The sequence below is a fragment of the Arachis stenosperma genome, chromosome 6 (genome assembly GCF_014773155.1).
Source record: "Arachis stenosperma cultivar V10309 chromosome 6, arast.V10309.gnm1.PFL2, whole genome shotgun sequence".
Classification (NCBI taxonomy): domain Eukaryota; kingdom Viridiplantae; phylum Streptophyta; class Magnoliopsida; order Fabales; family Fabaceae; genus Arachis; species Arachis stenosperma.
The window spans coordinates 1,501,710-1,524,610 of record NC_080382.1 but is presented as its reverse complement, the minus strand read 5'-3'; the positions used below and the strand labels follow the sequence as shown (position 1 = coordinate 1,524,610).

Here is a 22,901-nt window from a genome sequence, read left to right as displayed (position 1 = left end):
TTAAGAAAGTGGTTAACATGACTCTATCATGTAATTAAACTAAAGAGCACAATTAAGATGGCACATTGCTTAGGCAACATTGAAAATTACTGGCAATGTGTGTTCATCCTTGAACAGAGCCTGAGGCAGAGAGGGTCCAATAGCCAAAGAGAAAATCTTTTATAAAATTAACAAAAATAAAAAATAAAAGGGGTTAATGCTGTGGGTCCAATTCCAAATTTCCAATATAATCTTATACGCTTGGACCTATTTCTTGCCATCTATCTCAAACTCCAAACATTCAATTAACTTCAAATTAATAATACGTGTGATCATTTTTTTTAGTGAAATCCTAACTTTGTTTTCACTGTTTTATTTGAGTGGTACATAAAGTTGATAGTTAAAGGTGCAATCGACTTCAAGTGAAATTGATAGTTGAAAGTTTACTGTTATTAAATTTTTACCTTTAATTAATTATCTTTATTTTTTATGTTTTAAGGATATTACTTTCTTCTATTACATTAATTATTCGTATAAAATGTATATTAAAAAATAAATAAGTAACATATATATTTATATACATATATAATAATTAATTTTTTATATACATAATATTTTTATTTATTACCTATTAGTTTTTAAATTTTCAGAGACAGGTAAATCTTTAATTAATAAATTTTAAATTTAATATTATTAAAATAATTTATTATTATAATAAATTAAGGTTTTTTTATTATCATCACAGACACTCATGGTGATGGAATATTTTTTTATTTTATTTTATCTTAGCAAATACATATTCTTATGAGTAGACAGAGATATGGATGGAAATTGGAATGAACGAAAAGCAATTTTTTGTTGGGACATTCTTCCACCTTATAATATTGTTGTCTCATTTTGTTTATTATTATTATTATTTCTAAAATTTTCATGGCTGGAATATTATTAAGAAATTCCTTTCATATCTAAGAATGTGTCCTATAACGGTGTTTTGCAGTATTGTTAAAATATGGTGTATTTAATCATATAAAAAATATAAATTTATATGCCTAAATTTTTAAATTTTATAATGTACAAATATGATTTTTAGATTTGTGTATCTTAATTTTTAAGCATTTTTAATGCACAAATTTATCTCCAAATTTATGTATCTTACTCAAATCAAACCCACAGAATTTATCTTTCTCCTATTCCCTTAATCATCAGATTTGTTTACTAACAATTTTTAAAAAAAAATTATGGGAGTGAAAGAATGAACATTGACTTCTTGTGTTCAAACTTCAAAGGTAGCTTGCTGCATTGGAAGTAGATTGTAGCTTTAATTAATGTAAATTTTACCTAGCTATGCAATTTTAAAGGTTGATATATGGAATTTTAAGAAAAATAAGTTTGTACATAGAATGTTCTATAGAGTCCACCAATTTTGTTGTAACTTAATCTAATAATGACTTTCTTTTTTGAGATGTTTAAATGATAATTCTCTTCTCCTTATTCATAAAATACATATTTCTCTTCTCTTTTATAAGACTGAAATGACATACATTTTAGTCTATTTATCTAAAATACTATTTAATAATTACTATATTATATATAAATTAAAAAAATATTTTTAATTCAAATAATAATAATATAAAATATATATTTATTATTAATATTTTATATTAGGTTATAAAATATTTAAAATAAATAAATTTATTACAATAGTAATAAATATATATTATATTATTATTTAAATTAATCAAATAATTATCAATAATTTACATATATAGTTATTAAAATTTAATTTTCATATACTATATCAGTATAAAAGAATTTTAATAGAAAATCAATTTTTCATTGCTACATTAAAAAAAATTCAAACCACTAATTAAAAATTTATTTGAACGCATGACTCTAATTAGATAATTGTATAAATTCTTCTACATTGTCAATGTATCAAAATTAAATTCTAATTATAATTATTATTAAGGAATATTTTGGTCAAATGGTATAAAGTGTAGATTATTTTAATTTTGAAAGAAAGAGCAACAAATACTCTATAAATAGAAAAAAAAGAAAATATCATTTAAACATCTTGTAAGAAATAAAAGTATCATTTTTTCATAAAATAATTAAATACTATTTATATATATTGTTTTACTATCAATTATTGTATGTTAGAGAAACTAAATCCATACTAAATTGAATAAATTTATTTTAACTATTTTACCCATCCTTTTTATTTGAGTTTGATGTGGGAAAGAAAGAGGAAAAGAATATTTGTTACTTGACAAAGGGTACTATTAAGTATTAAGGGTTAGTTTGGATAAGTGCATAACTAATTTTAAAACTTTTAACTTATAAAAAATTATAACATTAATATTCAGTATAATTTTTAAAATTATTTTATAATTTTTTAAAAAAATTATTTAAAATATTTATAGAAAAATTAAAAAAGATAATTTCTCTTATAATAAATAATTTTTTTATCATTTTTCATTTAAAATAAATACTTTTGTAACTAAAAAATTAAATATAAAATAATTTATTTATAAGTTATTTTTTAATATAAATTTTTATATTTTAATTTTTTTAATTTAATTAAATTATTTATTCAAACTATCTAAGTAAATCTTTTTTCTTATCTTGCTATTAGGCCTTTAAAAAGTAAAAAGATTAATCGAATATTTTATATATATTTAAATTTCAGAAGGCCATACAATTAAGAGTGAATACCCTATCGTCTCCTGATAATTACTTTGAAGGGACTACAAAGTCTTTGACAAAAAAAATATTCAACCCGGTTTCTGATTTTTTTTTATTAATTAACTTCTCTAAAAAAATATATATAACATTAACTTTTTTTTGACACAAAGACTAATCAGTCCCATAAAAATAAAGCTCAAAAATTAAATTAGGTATTTTTTTTTTTCAAAAACCTCATTGTCTTTCGAGATAATTGTTCGAGACTGTTTAAAAATTTTTCTCTGCAATTAATTAGTTCCAAACCCATATATGGTTTCCACCTTCCAAACCCCCCAACAAAATGACAATGTGAGTACACATTAACAAAAAGCAAAGGGGCCATACATAGTACAGTGAGTAAACATGACCCTAGCTTGTACCATTAACACAGTGGAAATGCTTCGTTTGTAGCAATCTTTGTTTCTTGTATTGAATTGAATTGTAACCCTCACCATCTTGTCCTTATTTACATCCAATTAGGCACCAATAGAGTTCTTATATGACCACATTCAAACATTGAACAGTAGTATATGTGCCATCTGTGCCAGGCATGTGAGCCTACCACACTTTTCAAAAAACCTTCAATAATTTATTTGTTTATTGGGGTTCTGGAGGTGGAGCTTAGTTCAAATAAGGGGCCATGACCCCCAAACTTTTTATAAAAAAATTAGTAGTACTTTTTTAAAAGATAAAAAATAATTTAATTAACTTAAATACTATGACTTAAAGTATCCAATAACTTCAATAAACAACACTCTCTCTACTTTTAAGTTCAAATATAAAAAATTATATATTTTTTATTTATTTAATTTAATATTATTTTATATTTTATTATTTATTTAATTTAATTTTTTATATAATAAAAAATAATAGAATATTCAATAAGTATTAATATTATTGTATTTGTATAAATTGATAAAAAAATTTAATAAATATTATAAATTTTAATATTTGTCCTCATAACTTCTTCTTTACCTATTCTATAGGATATATATTAATAAAAAATAAAAAAATTGCTGTATTTTTTAAGAGGAAGGCTAATATTTAAGAAGAAGAACATATAATTTTTACAATATCAACACCTATAGATAGTTCTTCTACTTTAATGAATCACGAAGAAAGTGAGATACAACCTTCAAAAGTTCAAAAAGTTACGTCTGATGAGTTTGACCTTAATTTTTTGTAACGAGACACTGAAAAAACGACTTTAAATTTGGCAATATTACCCAAACGAGAGAGATGAGGTTAGACGAACTTATCTTAAATGGGGTCCGTATCAAAAGCATTTTGACAATTATTTTCTATCTGACCCCCCAGAATTTTATTTCAAGTTCCGCCACTGTCTTTAAGAGTACGCAATTTATTATAATATTTATGAAAGACGTTAAAAAAATAAATAAATAAAGATATTTAACATTTTTTTCTCATTTATATTTTTATTCATCCGAATAAAATATATTAGTTTGTTTATTATTATTTTTGTTATTGTTCTTATTTTTATTAATATTTTTAATATTTACAAATAAAGAATCCGCTTACTCTAAACAAATCAAAAAACACATCGGTTCATTTCCTTTTTAATGCTTATCAGGATGTTCGACTCCCGTCGTTTCTTTTATTCCACCGTAACCGCCATGGTGCCCCACCCCAAGGACGATTATTTGAACGCCGCCATTCCGAAGCGTATCAAGATGTTCGAGTCCATCCAGGCCGAGCAGAAAACCCAGCGCCTCTCACTGTCGCCGGATCCAATCAAGGTCACACTTCCCGACGGCACGGTCAAGGACGCCGCCAAGTGGCAAACGACGCCGTTCGATGTGGCGAGAGAGATTTCGAAGAACCTCGCCAACAACGCACTCATCACGAGGGTCAATGGCGTGCTATGGGACATGGCCAGGCCTCTCGAGCAGGATTGCGAACTCAGGATCTACAAGTTCGAAGACGACGAAGGCCGAGACAGTGCTCTCATTCTTGGCCAGGTACTAACCGTTTTCTTCAATTCGGAACGTTTTTCGATTTTATTTCTTTATTATTCTGTTTGATTTTGGAGTTGATGGTGAAAATGACGGTGGTTTTCTCTTTGCAGTCGCTTGAGATGGAGTACGGATGCAAGCTCTGCATTGGGCTTTGTACTACAGGAGGAGAGGTGAATTGTTTCTTTCTACTTGGATAAACTTGGTTTAGGATTCAAAATATGTAGTTTTCTCGAGAGAAATTTCATTATTGCCAATCATGCTGTTTGTGTTGTTACACTGAGTAATGATATAGCATCGTCCAAAAACTCGGAAACATGTTCCTGCATACTAAGGGTTTGTTTGGGTGAGCTTTTAAAAAAAAGATCTTTTTTGAGTTATCTTTTTTTAAAAGATCTTATATAGAAGTAAAAGTAATTTTATGTTTGGATATCTCATCTAAAAAGGTCTTTTTATCTATCAATTATGTTTGGGGGTCATGGATTCCTTACTCCCACTTTTATGTGGGAGTACCATTAACCTATCTAAAATTATTTACAAATTAAACCCCGTTTTCTTATTTTTTAAAAAAACTAATAATTAAAATTTTGCCTCTCTAGTTTTGTTTTTCACACTTTTTCCCTTTTCTTGTAACTGTAGTTTCAGAGATGAGAGATATCTCTGCTAGGGTTTTTTCAATAATGCTCATGTTCTTCTCCCATCTCTGCAGCTACCACTGTCGCTATTGCTGTCTTCACTCAGCACTGCCACCACCACTTCTACTGCCGCCACACCACACTTTCCGATCCTCTGCGTTGTTGCGTTTTGTCTCTGCTCCTGCGAACTACTCAGGTTTCATTTTACTTTATTTGTTTTAATGCTTTTTCTATGGCAATTCTTGTGAATTTGGAGGTTTTTCTGTTGTCTTCGCACCACAGTTCTTATTTTATCTTATCCCTCTGCCCTGCTTTTTTGCTTTTTCAAAAAGAAATTGCGATAAGTCACCGAAGCAATTTTAATTATGTGAGACATGAGTCCGAGAGATACATCATGCAGAATTGGTCTTTCTTTATCAATTAGAAGTTAAATCTTGTTGTCTATATGATTGTTAGACTTGATTGATTAATTTTTATTTTGTAATATGTTTGCATAAGCTTGTTCAGCTTCATACCGATACTTTCTCACTTGCTTCTATTTTTATTGGGTTAGAGCAAATTCTCTGCCGTCTACAAACGAGTTCTCAGAGATGGTTCTTCTGTGGTCATCAGAAGTATTAATGTGACATGCTGCATACCTGAGGAAATTGAATTCTTGAAGGGATTGAGCCTGCTAACCTCACTGAGACATGAAAACATTATAAAGATGAGAGGTTTTTGTTACTCAAGTAGTAGAGGTGAATGTTACCTTGTCTATGATTTTGTAACCGGTGAATGTCTATGATTTTGTTATCTTGATATGGAAGATGGAAGTGAAAATGTGCTTGAGTCTTCTAATAGGGTTTCCATCATCAAGGGCAATGCAAAAGGGTAGTTCTTTTTCGACACCCAATATTTTCTAAGAAACTCATTGTAGATCAGAAAATTTGCCTCTTTCTTACAACAAGGTATTTTTCAACTATTTAGTATTTAGCATCGGTTACATGAATTAAGATGACTATTATGAACCTATAGTAAAGATTAAGCTATAATCATTATGCAGAATGAACATAAGTATCTATCTGGTTGATATTGAGTATTTGCTAATCCTTTTTAACCAGGTCTTGGATATCTGCACAGCAATGAAGCAAGCAAACCTACAATGGTTCACCAAAATATTTTAGTTCAAAAAGTTCTTCTTGACAATCAGTTTAACCCATTGATCATGGATGCTGGGTTCCCCAAGCTTCTAGCAGACGACATTGTTTACTCGGCACCGAAAGTTGGTGCTGCCATGGGATACCTAGCTCCTGAATACATTACCACTGGACGCATCACCGAGAAGAGCGACGTTTATGCATTCGGTGTCATTGTTCTTTAAGTCCTGTCTGGAAAGACAACAGTAGGGGGTTCAATCAGAATGGCAGTTGAGTTTTTGAGATTTGATGATTTAATGGACACAAATCTAAAGGAAAAATATTCGAAACTAGAAGCAGCAATTCTTTCAAAGATTGCAGTGATGTGCATTCATGAGCTTTCTGAGCAAAGGCCAAATATGGTAAAGGTGATTCAGGAACTAAGCAAGTATTCTTCTCATTCTTCATGATCTAGAACTTTCAGTGGGTATCATAAATTCCTAACACATTTGATTCATTCATGACCATGGTTTTCTTTAGTATATTCACTGAATTATCCATTGCTAAATTGTTGTGAACTTCAACGGAATCATGCTGCTTCATTTCTGCACACAACTGAAATTGTTGAAGGATGTTCCTTTATTGGAAATCAAATAGCTTCCAGATAATGAATTAAATTGTTAATAATCTCGGTGGAAGCAATTTAACTGTTTCCAAAATAAGAGCATGAATATACCAACGTCAGATAGGGGCAAGAATCTGCACTATAAGCACACGAAGTAATCATAGTGGTATAAGCCGCAAGTTCTTCGTTGACAATTTTCATCAAACGCCTTATATGCATCATCCATTCTCCCATATTTTGTATCATAGAAGATTCCTACAGAAAGTAACCGCTAATTATAATAGTTTAGTAGTATGAAATTGTGCAAGTAAATGGTTTAGTAGTTTACAATTTTAAATAGTATAGTGGTTTACAACAGTTCAGTTTGCTGCAATTTTTTTTTCCTTATGCTCTTTTGCCAAGGGAACAACCACCTCCTCTGAACCAAGGATTCTTAAAGAAGAACTTAACTTCAGTTTTAGAGTATTCTAGCTCTAAGCTTGTAATAATAATAATAATAATAATAATAATAATAATAATAATAATAATAATAAAGAGCTCATTATACATTTTGTCTTTATAATTGTGAAATATATATTATACATTTTGTTTTTTTATTTTAATAAAAAAGAGCTCATTATAAAAAAAATGAGATAAATAATTGATGATTTTGAAGTTAAATTATAATTATGAGTAAGTTCTTTCTATGATAACAAAAAAGTGATTCATAATGACTTAACGAGAGAAATAAAAAATGCATAATAAAAAATATCTATTTTATTAAATTTAAAAAGAAGATATGAATAATTGTTCCCAATCTCACCAAAGATGTTATTAATGTATCATAAGCTACTATGCTTGTATCTTATTCAAATTTTTCTTCTCTTGCAGCTGTAATTTATTTTACTAAGCATTAACAAATGTGTTAGTGTAATTAAATCAACATATCATGTAATACAACCTATTTATACACTTAAAAATACCTATTGCCGTATGAACTTCCCAACCCTCAAAACTTACTATTTTCTCTATATCACGTTTTGCATATCTGAAAGTCATATTACTGAATTATTTTTCATTAGTTTATACACTAATTTATCCTTCCTCTACATGTTACAATTTTATATTACTAATTTCCTTTAATTTGTCAGTTATATGAAAAAAATAATATAAATTATTAGTGACCTGTATATTATTGTAATCAATTATTGCTGGTATAATAGATACAATATAACTTAATCCAAAGAATGAGCAATAAAAAGCTCAAACATATCCTAAATTTATAAGATATAATTGATCTATCTTAAGTTATATAATACAATATAACTTAATACAAATAATCATATAAAATTACAAAGTACAATATCAATCATAAAATAAAGTCACACAATTATTACACCAAGATATTACTCCAATTTTTCAAAACTAATTGCACCCTTCTCTGCTACTTCAATGCCTAGAGCATTTCCACCACTTTCAATTTTAGGCAACCAACATAGTAAAAGTCATTCTGTGCCAGTCAGCTTCAAATTCATAAAGCAATTATGAATAAACTTATTTTTCTAGACCATTTTACTTGAAATACTCTAGAGCTTTATATTTAGAATACAATTATCTATTGTTGGTTCAATAATAACTCTTGCTTTCATCTTGCACTTATAAAGATACAAAACTTCTTTCCTGCAAACAAAATAACAAATAAAGGGGATAAGATGAATGTTACTGCGGTGAAGTAATATTTAGTTCATTTACCAGATAAATGGATTCAAAATGAGAAAGCACTAATGGATAAATAAAATTTGTTATATAATTCAGATTGTGAGACTATCCTTATTACACCAGTGAATCACCTTTTTTGCTTCCATACTTCAAAACCAGAAAATCCTAAAAATCACAGCATGTCACAAATTAAGCACAAAAAGAAAATAATGATGGAATAAATCAGAGGTTACCTGTAAATGCCGAGGCAATGATCACTCTATGAAATCTTCTAATGCTTCAAACCAAATTTGACAAAAGATAGTGGTACCAAAAAAGTCAAAAATGTATTCAATAACATTTGGTCTCCCTCACAATCTGTTCAGCATATATAAACAGAAGAAAAATGTCACTTAAACAATATATAAAACACAAGCTCATAATTCTGTTTTTCAAAACAATCTAGAGGTGATTGTTTACAATGACAAAAACATGGGGTAATTGAACACCAATTCTAAACAAAGACACAAAAAGCTGCTACTGTTAGTTTCTTAATGGTTTAAGTTGTTATATGTTAAAATATTTGGGGAGATTGGGGAACCTGAGCAGTCTGTGGTGGGACAAAGAAAATTAGGCTGTTGAGATTGCTGGTGTGGTGTAAGAACACCATATCCTCTTCCATATCTAGGATCAAATTGCTGTTGATAGTTTTCAAAATATTGAACACCAGAAATTCCATGCGGTGCTTGAGCATATATCGACTCCTAAAGAATAAAAAGAGTAGCAATTTTCAAGTAAGTCAAGAATCTACTTTGAACAAAAATATAAAATGTCAAACAACATAGTTAATTAAAGTCACTACCTGATAGTAAGTTCTATTATAACTAGAGTTATCAACACCATAAAAGGATCCACTGTGTCATTGAGAATTATCAAAAGCAGTAGTTTTGATGTCTTTCTCTGCAGCAATGATTGGGAGAAAGATAAGAACACTGAGGTGTGTAGAAAATTTCAAATATTGCACAAAAAATGAAAATGCTAGATGATTGAAGAACAAAAGGAGAATTAAGGAAATTTTGGTAAGTTTTTTATCAGAAACTTTGTAAACCGTTGCACTTCACAATTAGCATGACTATAATTAAACCAAAAAGTTAATGTTCAGAAATTTAAACTATATACGTCACAACTTTATGCTAATAGATTTAATATTGTGACTCCTAGTGCTTCTTAAGTATCAAGATTATCAATTCTACCAAGATGAGGAAGATATTAAGAGAAGGGAAGACTTAGAAAGTGGTGAGAGAGGCATAAATCAATGCATGGTCTCACCCATAGCAAGGGAATCATTCAGGTATCTATTTCACTCTACACTGTATTTTATGTATAAAATTTAAGATTGATGACCGACGAACACAAATATGGATTATTGTTGTGCACATTCTAGATATATGGATACATCTAATCTAACCATGTTATATGTCATTAAATTTACAGCTTTCTTTTGGTTGTGGTACGTATTCTATGTGAAAAGCTATAGCCAAAGGTAGTGCAAACTATCATGATTCTCACAAATGCAATATATGATCACCGACATATAAGGACAGGAAACTTTTAATTGAAAACTGGTTTACTATACAATTCTTTTGAAATCAAAACAACATTCAAGTAAAACTATTAAACTCATAAATAAATTTATTGCCAATCAAAATTACACATTTGCACACTTCTCAAAAAGCATACTCTGCCAAATAACTAAAGATTATTGTTGGATCCTGCTAGAGCAAGAACTTTCAAATTCACTTAAATAACAAACAGTGAATTAGGAATGCAGAGGATAAACAGTGCCTATTCTCCTTGCTCATAACTGATGAAGCCTGTTTTCTTCCTTACTAAAACTGAATACTGAATACAACTCTGCTACATTAGGATGACAGGAAGTACATTTGATAGTATATAACTAAAAGTAGATGCTATGAAAAAAATCCAAAATTAATTAAGATAGTTCTTTGCTAGAAGAGAATAAGATTTTCAATTCTCATGGACATGTTTCATCAATTAATTCTTTATGCAAACACATTACAAAATAAAAATTAATCAATCAAGTCTAACAATCATATAGACAACAAGATTTATCTTCTAATTGATAAAGAAAGACCAATTCTGCATGATGTATCTCTCGGACTCATGTCTCACATAATTAAAATTGCTTCAGTGACTTATCGCAATTTCTTTTTGAAAAAGCAAAAAAGCAGGGCAGAGGGATAAAATAAAATAAGAACTATGGTGCGAAGACAACAGAAAAACCTCCAAATTCACAAGAATTGCCATAGAAAAAGCATTAAAACAAATAAAGTAAAATGAAACCTGAGTAGTTCGCAGGAGCAGAGACAAAACGCAACAACGCAGAGGACCGGAAAGTGTGGTGTGGCGGCAGTAGAAGTGGTGGTGGCAGTGCTGAGTGAAGACAGCAATAGCGACAGTGGTAGCTGCAGAGATGGGAGAAGAACATGAGCATTCTTGAAAAAACCCTAGCAGAGATATCTCTCATCTCTGAAACTATAATTACAAGAAAAGGGAAAAAGTGTGAAAAGCAAAACTAGAGAGGCAAAATTTTAATTATTAGTTTTTTTAAAAAATAAGAAAACGGGGTTCAATTTGTAAATAATTTTAGATAGGTTAACGGTACTCCCACATAAAAGTGGGAGTAAGGAATCCATGGCCATGTTTGGGTATAACAATATAAAAGTACTTTTTTGTTTATTTATTATATGAAAAACATCTTGTTTTTAAGGAAAAAATATCTTTTTTTGTAAATTATAGCTTCTCAAAAAAGATCTTTTTTTTATTTTACTAGTGCTTTTACTTTTACTACTAGAAATTTGCCAAACACGTTAAAAAATAAAAAAAGATATTTTTTCAATGAAAAAAAGATCTTTTTTAAACAAAATAATAGCGCCCAAACATGCACTAAATAGAGTAAAAAAGTGTAGATACTTCTAATGCCTTGAAATCTTAAACAGCAATCATCTTCAACTCGTTCTATTTAGTAAGTAGATGCATGCTTAGGAGGATAGATCATTTCTCTGGTTTTATTATTTTGTTGCAAGATAAATAGTATGGATGAGAATGTGGATGTTGTTGCAGGTTTCTATTATGATGCGTTTTATGGTGACTTGGGATTGAATGATGATCATTTCAAGCAAATTGAGGCTGGGGCGTTGAAGGCAGTTGGGGTATTTCTCATCCTTCTTTTCTCTGTGTGTTTGTGTGTGCTTATTTATAGAGTTGTTTCTTGTTACTTTGTGTGTTTGTAATCAATAGCCAATAGTTGTTGACAATTTTTGTAATAATGTACTGAATGGTATCTCAAAATTTCTGTGGGTTTGAGAATATTTGTACTCTGCCAGTCTGGTATTCACAAAAGATTTTAGATTTTAACCCTGTAAATGAGAATTCTTCAGCTGGTTGTTAGTTGGCTATTCCTTTTTATCAGTATGCTAAATTGCTAATGCAAAGTTTTTGGATTTTTTTGAGTGTTATTGCTCAGTATGATAAGTTTGTAGTTCCCTTAATATATATGATGGTTGATGAGCATTATGCTTACAGGAAAAACAACCTTTTGATCTTTTGCCCACATTAGCATATTGATCTGAACAACACATTGCCTATTTTGTTTCTTCCGTAGCCTATGATATCACAATCTGTTGCTTATGCTATGTTCTTGCTATTGTCATCAGGTTGAAATTATCAATGATTTGCCTGCTGATAAAACCATCACAGTATACAGATGTGGTCCACTAGTAGATCTGTCTCGTGGACCACATATACCCAATAATTCCTTTGTTAAGGCAATTGCCTGTTTGAAGGTATTTATTTAAATTTTGTTTATGGATATGTGTTTGGCAAAGTTTGATTTATTTGGAGACATGTGTTAATCACAAGTAGTTTTGTTATTGGTGGTTTTGCAAATCTAGGCTTCTTCAGCATATTGGAGGGGGAACAAAGCTCGGGCTACTTTACAAAGAGTTTATGGCATATCTTATCCTGATCAGGAGAGTTTAAAGGTGATCTTCATTTCTTTACTAATTTCTTTGGAATAGAATATCCAGCTGTAAACTGAGATGTGGCAGATTGAATGATCAGTTTCCATACCTTGTGAAATATTACTGAATAACCAACTAATAGCTGCTAATGGCCTGCTATTCTAGATGCTCATTTTATGTTTGAAATTATGTGTACTGCTACAGAAATAGTAAAATATTGCCTGCCAGTAATCCGACGAATAAAAAAGAATATAGATTATCTATTACCAATCTTGATGTTATGATTTTATATCTTGAAATTATAATTCTGTTCCAGGAATATTTGCTTAAGCTGGAGGAGGCTAAAAAGTATGATCACAGGAATTTGGGAGTGGAACAGGAGCTTATTTTTCGTCATGAATCGAGGTATAAAAGGGTGTAATTACTGTCTTTTTGCAGCTCTTAGTAAGCTTCGTTTTCTGATGCATCACAATTCATCTTTTTTTATGCCAGCCCAGGAAGCTGGTTTTTCCTTCCACATGGTGCACTGGTATACAACAAATTGATGAATTTCATTAGGAGTCAATACGAAGTCAGGGGCTATGAAGAGGTTAAACATTGGCGTAAAGTTTCTTGATATGGAGAAAAGTGATTTTTTATTCAAACACTTAATACTTTCAATCATCAGGTCATAACTCCAGATGTATTTGAGATGGATCTCTGGGTGCGATCTGGTCTTGCTGCAAATTATAAAGAGAACATGTTTATGTTGGAGGTATATTTTTATGTGTGCAAGACTGTGTGTTGGAGGACTCGTCTGTCTGCCTATGATATTTTTTTTTTTTGCTTTGATGTATCTGGTTACTCATTTCTCAGGTTATTTTATTTTACTTTTTAAATTATTGTTGATCTGTAGGTATGAAACTAATAAATGAGTTTACATAGTATCTTTTTAGTATTATTGGTATTCACAGTACCTTCTGTGCTTTGAATCATGCATGTATTTTTGAAAGCAATCAAGCTATCTATCCAAACTATATCATCTTTGATCTGTTCTAGATTGAAAAGCACAAATTTGGGCTGAAAGCAATGTGGCGCTGCTCGGTCTTCAAGCATAGAGCTCGCTCGTACAGTGGTAAGTACCAATTATTTTGACATTTATGTCCTTAGGTAGCATCTCCTATATATGCTTACTTGGTGTGGTTGGGGTATTCAAGATTTTAACATTTGAGTTTAGGATAATAAAGAAAGTATGTTTTTGTGGTCTGATATATAATAGACAAATTGGTACATGGTTGAGTCTACAATGTTCAAAGTGGACATAATGAAGAACTAAGTTAAAATCTATATGTGTAATTTCATCTCACAATTATTTAATGGTTCTGCAGAACTTCCTCTTCGCATGGCTGAGTTTGGGGTCTTGTATAGAAATGAGGCTAGTGATGATTTTGATGATTTGAGTGGGTTGAAGCATCATAGGATATTTCAGAAGACCGGCTATAGAAATGAGGCTAGTGATAAATCATAGCCGGTCTTATAAGGACATTGTAGACCCACTCAAATCATCAAAATCATCACTAGCCTCATCGCTATAAGACCGGCTATGCTGTATGGTACGGAGTGTTGGGCGGCTAAAGGGGAGCACAAACATAAGCTGAGTGTGGCAGAGATGAAGATGTTGAGATGGATGAGTGGTCATACGCGATTGGATAAAATAAGGAATGAAGATATAAGGGAGAGAGTTGGAGTAGCACCCATTGTGGAAAAGATGGTTGAATCGCGTCTCAGGTGGTTTGGACATGTGAGAAGAAGACCGATAGAACATCCAGTCAGGAGGGTGGATGAGATGGAAGATGGACAAAGGGCGAAAGGCAGAGGAAGACCTAAGAAGACCATCCATGAGGTGGTCAAACGAGATCTACATGTAAACGGTCTCTCTGTAGACATGATACATGACAGAGCACAATGGCGTCGTTTGATTCATGTAGCCGACCCCACTTAGTGGGACAAGGCTTTGTTGTTGTTGTAATGAAGTTGGCAATTTGCTAGTTACTTTATGTTGGGCTTCATGATTAAATTCCTTGCAGCATTGGTTCTCATGTGAATTCCTTTTACAAACTTTGTTTTCCTTTCTTTGTTTTCTGGTTCTCATCCAAGAAAAGAAGTTTTTTTAATCTGTACTGTTGTTGTTCTCTCTGCACATGGTAACATCGATCTTATTATTTGTCTATTTATCATCCTCTGCATGTGTTGAATACTTGAGTAGAAGAGGCCAGAGAATTCCTTAGGAGAAACAGCAACATGGGAGAAAGCTGAAAGTGCCCTTAAGGAAGCTCTGGATGAATTTGGGAAGCCTTGGCAGGTAATTATATCATCATTTTTATGATTTCAAGAAGTCTTTAATTTCTATTATTAAGTTCATAATGTTGCTTTGATCATATGGTATGGCTATAATTCTGATTACAATTGATTCAGAATGGGCAATCAGCAGTCCCTATTGTATAAAAGTTGATGAATATGATTGTGATTACATGTTTACCTGCTACATTTTATTTTTCTTGACTATAGAATGTATCATTCACTTGTAAACCATGATCTTTGTGTTTATTTCTGAATAATTCCTTTGCAGCTGAATGAAGGGGATGGTGCATTCTATGGACCAAAGATTGATATCAAAGTATCTGATGCATTGAGTAGGAAATTTCAGTGTGCAACTTTGCAGGTTTATATCGTAACTTGATTTACATTCTCACCTGAGTAAGCTTTGGATAACTTAACTGGTAGTTTGCTGTGTTTGCTTGCAGCTTGATTTCCAACTACCTAATTGATTTAAGTTGGAATACTTGGCTGAGGATGAAGCTAAGATTGAGAGGCCTGTCATGATACACATGGCCATTCTAGGATCTGTTGAGCGCATGTTTACCATACTTTTAGAGCACTACAAGGGTAAATGGCCCTTCTGGCTAAGTCCTCGTCAAGCAATTGTTTGCCCTGTGTCGAAGAAATCACAAGCTTATGCAAAGAAGGTACATTACTTCTAGGTTCTATTTGTTGTAAATTTATCACATAAAATGAGTGGGATGATGTGTACTGGATATATCATGGGATAACACTATTGGGAATTATAATTCTGTGGCATCCTATGTTAGTAATATATAAAGCTGTTATAACATTGATGATCTTCATGTTTCTTAAATACTACGAGCTTCTCTGCATATGGTTAAAATTGAATCAATTAGTTAGCTTTGCATTATTCTCTTCTTACTTTTCATTGGGACACTTGTAATTTATGGCTTGTAAAACAAGTTGTTCATTTATTAGATAAAATTTTCTCGTGCTGCAATTTGATAGGTGAAAGATGAAATCTACAGCAAAGGGTTTCATGTTGATGCTGATTTAAGAGATAGGAAAATTGGAAAGAAGGTAACGAAATCATCCTGAATTGATACTTTGGCTATAGTCCAATGTTTCATTCATTTGATATGACAATAATGCTAACATTGTTTTGATCTACTGCGCGATGAAATGTTTACAGCTAAGTTTTATTGTGTTCAACATGAATTCCTTTTACAAAAATTATTGTGTACAACATATTGAGAAACCAAGTTTTCAATTCTTAGTACTTAGTATTAATTTTTCCCCATTGACCTGAAAGCTTAGCCAAATACATCTCTATGTGAGCTGGGTGTATTTAATGTTATTGGTATCTTTGTGTGGTATGTTTACACTTCTTTAATCTTGCAAATACATCTATATGTTCTGAATTTTTAATCGGAGGCCAATCGTATTAAATGAAAAGTAAACTTTTACTTCTATTTAATTTGTTCTGACTTTTTTATGACTAATCTTTTAGCCAAATAAATGTCTTAATTGAAAGTTATGCCAAGCTGCAGGTGCGAGAGGCTCAGCTAGCACAGTACAACTACATCTTGGTTGTTGGAGAGCAGGAAGCAGAAACTGGACAGGTGCTTCTTATTTATGCTTTGTGATAAATAAATTGCTAGTCTAATTCAAGTTTTACTCTTAGCCAATCTTCTAGCTACGTTTCCAGAACCCGACTAAGGAGTCTTCATATGCATTTCATTGTGTTTTTACTCAATGCTGTTGTTGAGCCTAATTTTAGCTGAAGTCTTTACAAATTGGCTAATTGTAGCGAGACAACGATTAAAATCTAGATCCTCCTATTAATCCTTCTAATTGCGAGAAATTACTGCATGCTTCCCTGAGAACATATATTTTGTGCTTCAGGAACATGCACCACTAATTTTAGATTTATATAAACAACTTTTAAAATATTATAAATTGAAATTAGTGATTATGCATGTTCTTGGAGGTGAATTGAATGTGTCCCGGTAGTATGCTATCCAAAGAAAATGTTCAATCTTGTATAAAAGGGATAAAAAGGTCCCTAACCATTCATTGCATGGACGCACATTTTTTAACCAAAATTAAATACTTATATATAGTTTTTTGGTTGTTGGAACACAGGGTACTTCTATTAGTCAATAGAACGACTTATGTCATTCTTTTTTCAGTTGTCAAAGCCCTATAAGTACTTAATTTTGCTTAGAAATTTATGTCTTCACAAAAACATGGTCAGGGATTTAATATCTTTAGAATATACAGACCATTTAATAGTTTCCTTGATTAGCATTAGGGAGGAAAGTAAGGAAGGGATGCTTTAGGACTTGCCAGATAACGGTCGAGCCTGAATGGTTAGACGTTTAGTTTGGCCAATTGTTGGATACTTAAGTCATGCAAAAATACATGACAACACTAAGATGCTTGTGCTAGACTTCAATTTGTTGGATTACTCTTTCAGTTAAGGGTTTTCTATCAAAAAGCAATTTTCCTTAGGGTATGTTTGCAGGGCGGTAAAAATGGGGTGAAAAATTTCGTGTATGAACTCTCTTAAATTCGATCCCTGAACTTTCTTACCATATTTTTTTCTCCCAACCAACCCTTACCTTATTTCTTTTATTTTTTTTTTTGGTTTATATAAAATAGGCTTCTGAATGTGTGTTGCTATCTTTCCTTCAATCTATTAACTTCTTTGTGGAAAACCTAAACCCTTACTTTTCCAGGTGAGCGTGCGGGTAAGAGATAAGGTGGACCTTACCACTATGAGTATCGAGGGCCTGCTCGATAAACATACCTTCTGAAATATCCTATGATGCTTCAACCCACTCAAATCATCAAAATCATCACTAGCCTCATTTCTATACAAGACCCCAAACTCAGCCATGCGAAGAGGAAGTTCTGCAGAACCATTAAATAATTGTGAGATGAAATTACACATATAGATTTTAACTTAGTTCTTCATTATGTCCACTTTGAACATTGTAGACTCAACCATGTACCAATTTGTCTATTATATATCAGACCACAAAAACATACTTTCTTTATTATCCTAAACTCAAATGTTAAAATCTTGAATACCCCAACCACACCAAGTAAGCATATATAGGAGATGCTACCTAAGGACATAAATGTCAAAATAATTGGTACTTACCACTGTACGAGCGAGCTCTATGCTTGAAGACCGAGCAGCGCCACATTGCTTTCAGCCCAAATTTGTGCTTTTCAATCTAGAACAGATCAAAGATGATATAGTTTGGATAGATAGCTTGATTGCTTTCAAAAATACATGCATGATTCAAAGCACAGAAGGTACTGTGAATACCAATAATACTAAAAAGATACTATGTAAAAGTAATTAGAAAAAAATAAAAAAATTTTTAAAACCAAAATTTTTTATTTTTGAATTCTTAAATTATATGATTAATTTTTTTAATTAGAAAAATAAAATAAAGTCCAGCAATATCTAGTAAACAACAGATTTGTAAATTTATTATTTTTTTAATTTTTAAACTAAAAAAGTAATTTTTTTCTAATATTAAAAAAATAAAAAATTCCAACAATATCCAAAAAATTAAAAAATTTAAATTTTTAAATTTTTAAAATTAATTTATTCTTAATTTTGAACAGGTGCAGCTAAAAAAAGTCAACTGTGTGTCTAGCATTATTCGGTGAATAAAAAAATATTAAAAACTTAAATTTTTTATTTTTGAATTTTTAAATTATATGATTAAATTTTTTTATTTAAATTAAAAAAATAAAATAAAGTCCAGCTATATCTAGTAAACAATAGATCTGTAAATTTATTATTTTTTTAATTTTTAAACAAAAAAATAAAATTTTTTTTGTAATAGTAAAAAAAAAAAAAAATTCTAACACTATCCAAAAAATTAAAAATTGAATTCCTCCATGTCTTCAAACCCTCACATGAAGCTGAACAAGATCACAATGAAGTGTTTTTGGAGGAAACAAGCAGAGCCTCTAAAGACCTCCTCAGCAGACAAAAGTCAATTGTCCGGGTGTAATAAAAAATAAAAAATATTTTTAAAAAAATAAAAAATTTAAAAAAAATAAATTTTTTATTTTTGAATATTTAAATTATATGATTTAATTTTTTTATTTATATTAAAAAAATAAAATAAAGTCCAGCAATATCTAATAAACAATAGATCTGTAAATTTATTTTTTTATTTTTAAACTAAAAATATAAAAAAAATTTCTAATAGCAAAAAAATAAAAATTCCAAAAATATCCAAAAAATAAAAAAATGAAAAATTTTAAATTAATTTATTCTTAATTTGTGAACAAGTTCAGCAAAAAAAGTCAATTGTCCGAGTGTGGCTTTATTCGGTGAATAAAAAAAAATATTTTCAAAAAAATAAAAAATTTTAAAAAATAAATTTTTTATTTTTGAATATTTAAATTACATGATTTAATTTTTTTATTTAAATTAGAAAAATAAAATAAAGTCCAACAATATCTAATAAACAATAGATCTGTAAATTTAATATTTTTTAATTTTTAAACTAAAAATATAAATTTTTTTCTAATAGTAAAAATGAAAAATTCCAAAAAATAAAAAATTGAAAATTTTAAATTTTTAAATTAATTTATTCTTAATTTGTGAACAAGTGCAGTAAAAAAAAGTCAACTGTACAGGTGTGGCATTATCTGGTGAATAAAAAATAAAAAATTATTTAAAAAAATGTTTAAAAAATAAATTTTTTATTTTTGAATATTTAAATTGCATGATTTAATTTTTTTATTTAAATTAATAAAATAAAATAAAGTTTAGCAATATCTAGTAAATAAAAAATCTGTAAATTTAATGTTTTTTTTAATTTTTAAACTAAATATATAAAATTTTTTTCAAATAGTAAAAAATAAAAATTCTATAAATATCCACAAAATAAAAAATTGAAAAAATTTAAATTTTTTAAAATAAATTATTATTAATTTGTGAACAAGTGCAGCAAAAAAGGTCAACTGTTCGGGTGTGGCATTATCTGGTGAATAAAAAAATAAAAAAATATTTTCAAAAAAACAAAAATTTAAAAAAATAATTTTTTTATTTTTGAATATTTATATTATATGATTTAATTTTTTTATTTAAATTAAAAAAATAAAATAAAGTCCAGCAATATCTAAGAAATAATAGATTTGTAAATTTATTATTTTTTATATTTTTAAACTAAAAATATAAATTTTTTTTCTAATAGTAAAAAATAAAAATTCCAAAATATCCAAAAAAAATAAAAAATTTTAAATTTTTAAATTAATTTATTCTTATTTTGTGAACAAGTGCAGCAAAAAAAAGTCAAGTGTCCGGGTGTAGCATTATCCGGTGAATAAAAAATAAAAAATATTTTCAAAAAATAAAAAATTTTAAAAAAATAAATTTTTTATTTTTAAATATTTAAATTACATAATTTAATTTTTTTATATAAAAATAAATATCCAAAAATATCCAAAAAAAAAATTGTAAAAATTTTTTAATTTCTAAAAATTAAATTTTTTTCTCATAATTTTGAAAAGTGCAGCAAAAAAAGTCAACTGTACAGGTGTGGCATTATCCGGTGAATAAAAAATAAAAAAATATTTTCAAAAAAATAAAAAATGTTAAAAAAATAAATTTTTTATTTGCAATATTTAAATTGTATGATTTAATTTTTTTACATAAATTAGAAAAATAAAATAAAGTCTAGCAATATCTAGTAAATAATAGATCTGTAAATTTAATGTTTTTTTAATTTTTAAACTAAATATATAATTTTTTTTCTAATAGTAAAAAATAAAAATTTCATAAATATCCAAAAATAAAAAATTGAAAAATTTTAAATTTTTTAAATTAAATTATTCTTAATTTGTGAATAACTGTAGCAAAAAAGTCAACTATTCGGGTGTGGCATTATTCGGTGAATAAAAAAATAAAAAAATATTTTCAAAAAAATAAAAAATTTTTAAAATTTTTTTTTATTTTTTGATATTTAAATTATATGATTTAATTTTTAAATTTAAATTAGAAAAATAAAATAAAGTCCAGCAATATCTAATAAACAATAGATCTGTAAATTTGTTATTTTTTTAATTTTTAAACTAAAAATATAATTTTTTTCTCATAGTGAAAAATAATAATTTCAAAAATATCCAAAAAATAAAAAAATTGAAAAATTTTAAATTTTTAGATTAATTTATTCTTAATTTATGAACAAGTGCAGCAAAAAAAAGTCAACTGTACAGGTATGGTATTATCCGGTAAATAAAAAATAAAAAAATATTTTCAAAAAAATAAAAAATGTTAAAAATATAAATTTTTTATTTTTGAATATTTAAATTGCATGATTTAATTTTTTTACTTAAATTAGAAAAATAAAATAAAGTCCAGCAATATTTTGTAAATAATAGATCTGTAAATTTAATGTTTTTTAATTTTTAAACAAAATATATAAATTTTTTTTCTAATAGTAAAAAATAAAAATTCTATAAATATCCAAAAAATAAAAAAATGAAAATTTTAAATTTTTTAAATTAAATTATTCTTAATTTGTGAACAAGTGTAGCAAAAAAAAGTCAACTGTTCGGGTGTGGCATTATCCAAAGAATAAAAAAATAAAAAAATATTTTCAAAAAAACAAAAATTTTAAAAAAATAATTTTTTTATTTTTGAATATTTAAATTATATGATTTAATTTTTTTATTTAAACTAGAAAAATAAAATAAAGTCCAGCAATATCTAATAAATAATAGATTTGTAAATTTATTATTTATTTAATTTTTAAACTAAAAATATAAATTTTTTTCTAATAGTAAAAAATAAAAATTCCAAAATATCCAAAAAAAAATTTTTAAATTTTAAATTAATTTATTCTTATTTTGTGAACAGGTGCAGCAAAAAAAAGTCAAGTGTTCGGGTGTGGCATTATTCGGTGAATGAAAAATAAAAAATATTTTTAAAAAATAAATTTTTTATTTTTGAATATTTAAATTAGATTATTTAATTTCTTTATTTATAAAAGAAAAATAAAATATAGTCCAGCAATATCTAATAAACAAAGATCTGTAAATTTATTTTTTTAAAATTTTTAAACTAAAAATACCAAAAATATCCAAAAAATAAAAAATTTTAAAAATTTTAAATTTTTAAATTAATTTATTCTTAATTTGTGAACAAGTGCAGTAAAAAAAAGTCAACTATCTGAGGGTGGCATTATCCGGTGAATAAAAAAATAAAAAATATTTTCAAAAAAAATAAATTTTTTTCAAAAAATATATTTTTTATTTTTGAATATTTAAACTACATGATTTAATTTTTTGTATTTAAATTAGAATAATAAAATAAAGTCTAGCAATATCTAATAAACAACAGATCTGTAAATTTATTATTTTTAATTTTTAAACTAAAAATATAAATTTTTTTCTAATAGTGAAAAATAAAAATTCCAAAAATATCTAAAAAATTAAAAAATTGAAAAATTTTAAATTTTTAAATTAATTTATTCTTAATTTGTGAACAAGTGCAGCAAAAAAAAGTCAACTGTCCGACTGTGGCATTATCCGGTGAATAAAAAAAAATATTTTCAAAAAAATAAAAAATGTTAAAAAAATAAATTTTTTATTTTTGAATATTTAAATTACATGATTTAATTTCTTTATTTATATTAGAAAAATAAAATAAAGTCCAGCAATATCTAGTAAATAATAGATCTGTAAATTTAATGTTTTTTTTATTTTTAAACTAAATATATAAATTTTTTTTCTAATAGTAAAAAATAAAAATTCCATAAATATCCAAA

The 22,901-nt window shown here is 28.0% G+C and overlaps 1 protein-coding gene and 2 long non-coding RNA genes across 4 annotated transcripts; 2 read left to right on the top strand and 1 right to left on the bottom strand.

Moving 5' to 3' along the window:
* Window positions 1-5,292: 5,292 nt before the first annotated feature.
* LOC130932585 (uncharacterized) lies at window positions 5,293-7,344 on the top strand. The gene is made up of 3 exons (XR_009067490.1): window positions 5,293-5,507; window positions 5,865-6,258; window positions 6,412-7,344. It is a non-coding gene; the product is annotated as an uncharacterized LOC130932585 (long non-coding RNA).
* A 1,009-nt stretch (window positions 7,345-8,353) lies between these two features.
* On the bottom strand, window positions 8,354-11,310 carry LOC130932584 (uncharacterized). Of its 2 annotated transcripts, XR_009067489.1 has the most exons (6): window positions 11,093-11,310; window positions 9,591-9,688; window positions 9,330-9,492; window positions 8,983-9,106; window positions 8,881-8,914; window positions 8,354-8,710 (listed from the first exon to the last, which is right to left on the bottom strand). It is a non-coding gene; the product is annotated as an uncharacterized LOC130932584 (long non-coding RNA). The 2 variants fall into 2 exon arrangements; XR_009067488.1 differs by lacking the exon at window positions 8,881-8,914 and having other exon boundaries at window positions 8,361-8,710.
* A 534-nt stretch (window positions 11,311-11,844) lies between these two features.
* LOC130932421 (threonine--tRNA ligase, mitochondrial 1-like) lies at window positions 11,845-16,739 on the top strand. The gene is made up of 14 exons (XM_057861742.1): window positions 11,845-11,961; window positions 12,466-12,594; window positions 12,703-12,792; window positions 13,088-13,176; window positions 13,264-13,360; window positions 13,439-13,525; window positions 13,810-13,885; window positions 14,139-14,260; window positions 15,017-15,112; window positions 15,226-15,249; window positions 15,380-15,472; window positions 15,585-15,776; window positions 16,102-16,173; window positions 16,644-16,739. Exons 1-14 carry the CDS (start codon window positions 11,845-11,847, stop codon window positions 16,737-16,739), a joined length of 1,380 nt encoding a protein of 459 aa, XP_057717725.1.
* The last annotated feature ends 6,162 nt before the right edge of the window (window positions 16,740-22,901 follow it).

Bases quoted from the DNA above. Each gene is read 5' to 3' on its own strand.
- LOC130932421 (XM_057861742.1), top strand. From the start codon at position 11,845: ATGGATGAGAATGTGGATGTTGTTGCAGGTTTCTATTATGATGCGTTT. The intron at 13,526-13,809 runs GTATATTTTTAT...GATCTGTTCTAG, and splicing joins AGAACATGTTTATGTTGGAG to ATTGAAAAGCACAAATTTGG. The intron at 14,261-15,016 runs GCTAGTGATAAA...ATACTTGAGTAG, and splicing joins AGACCGGCTATAGAAATGAG to AAGAGGCCAGAGAATTCCTT.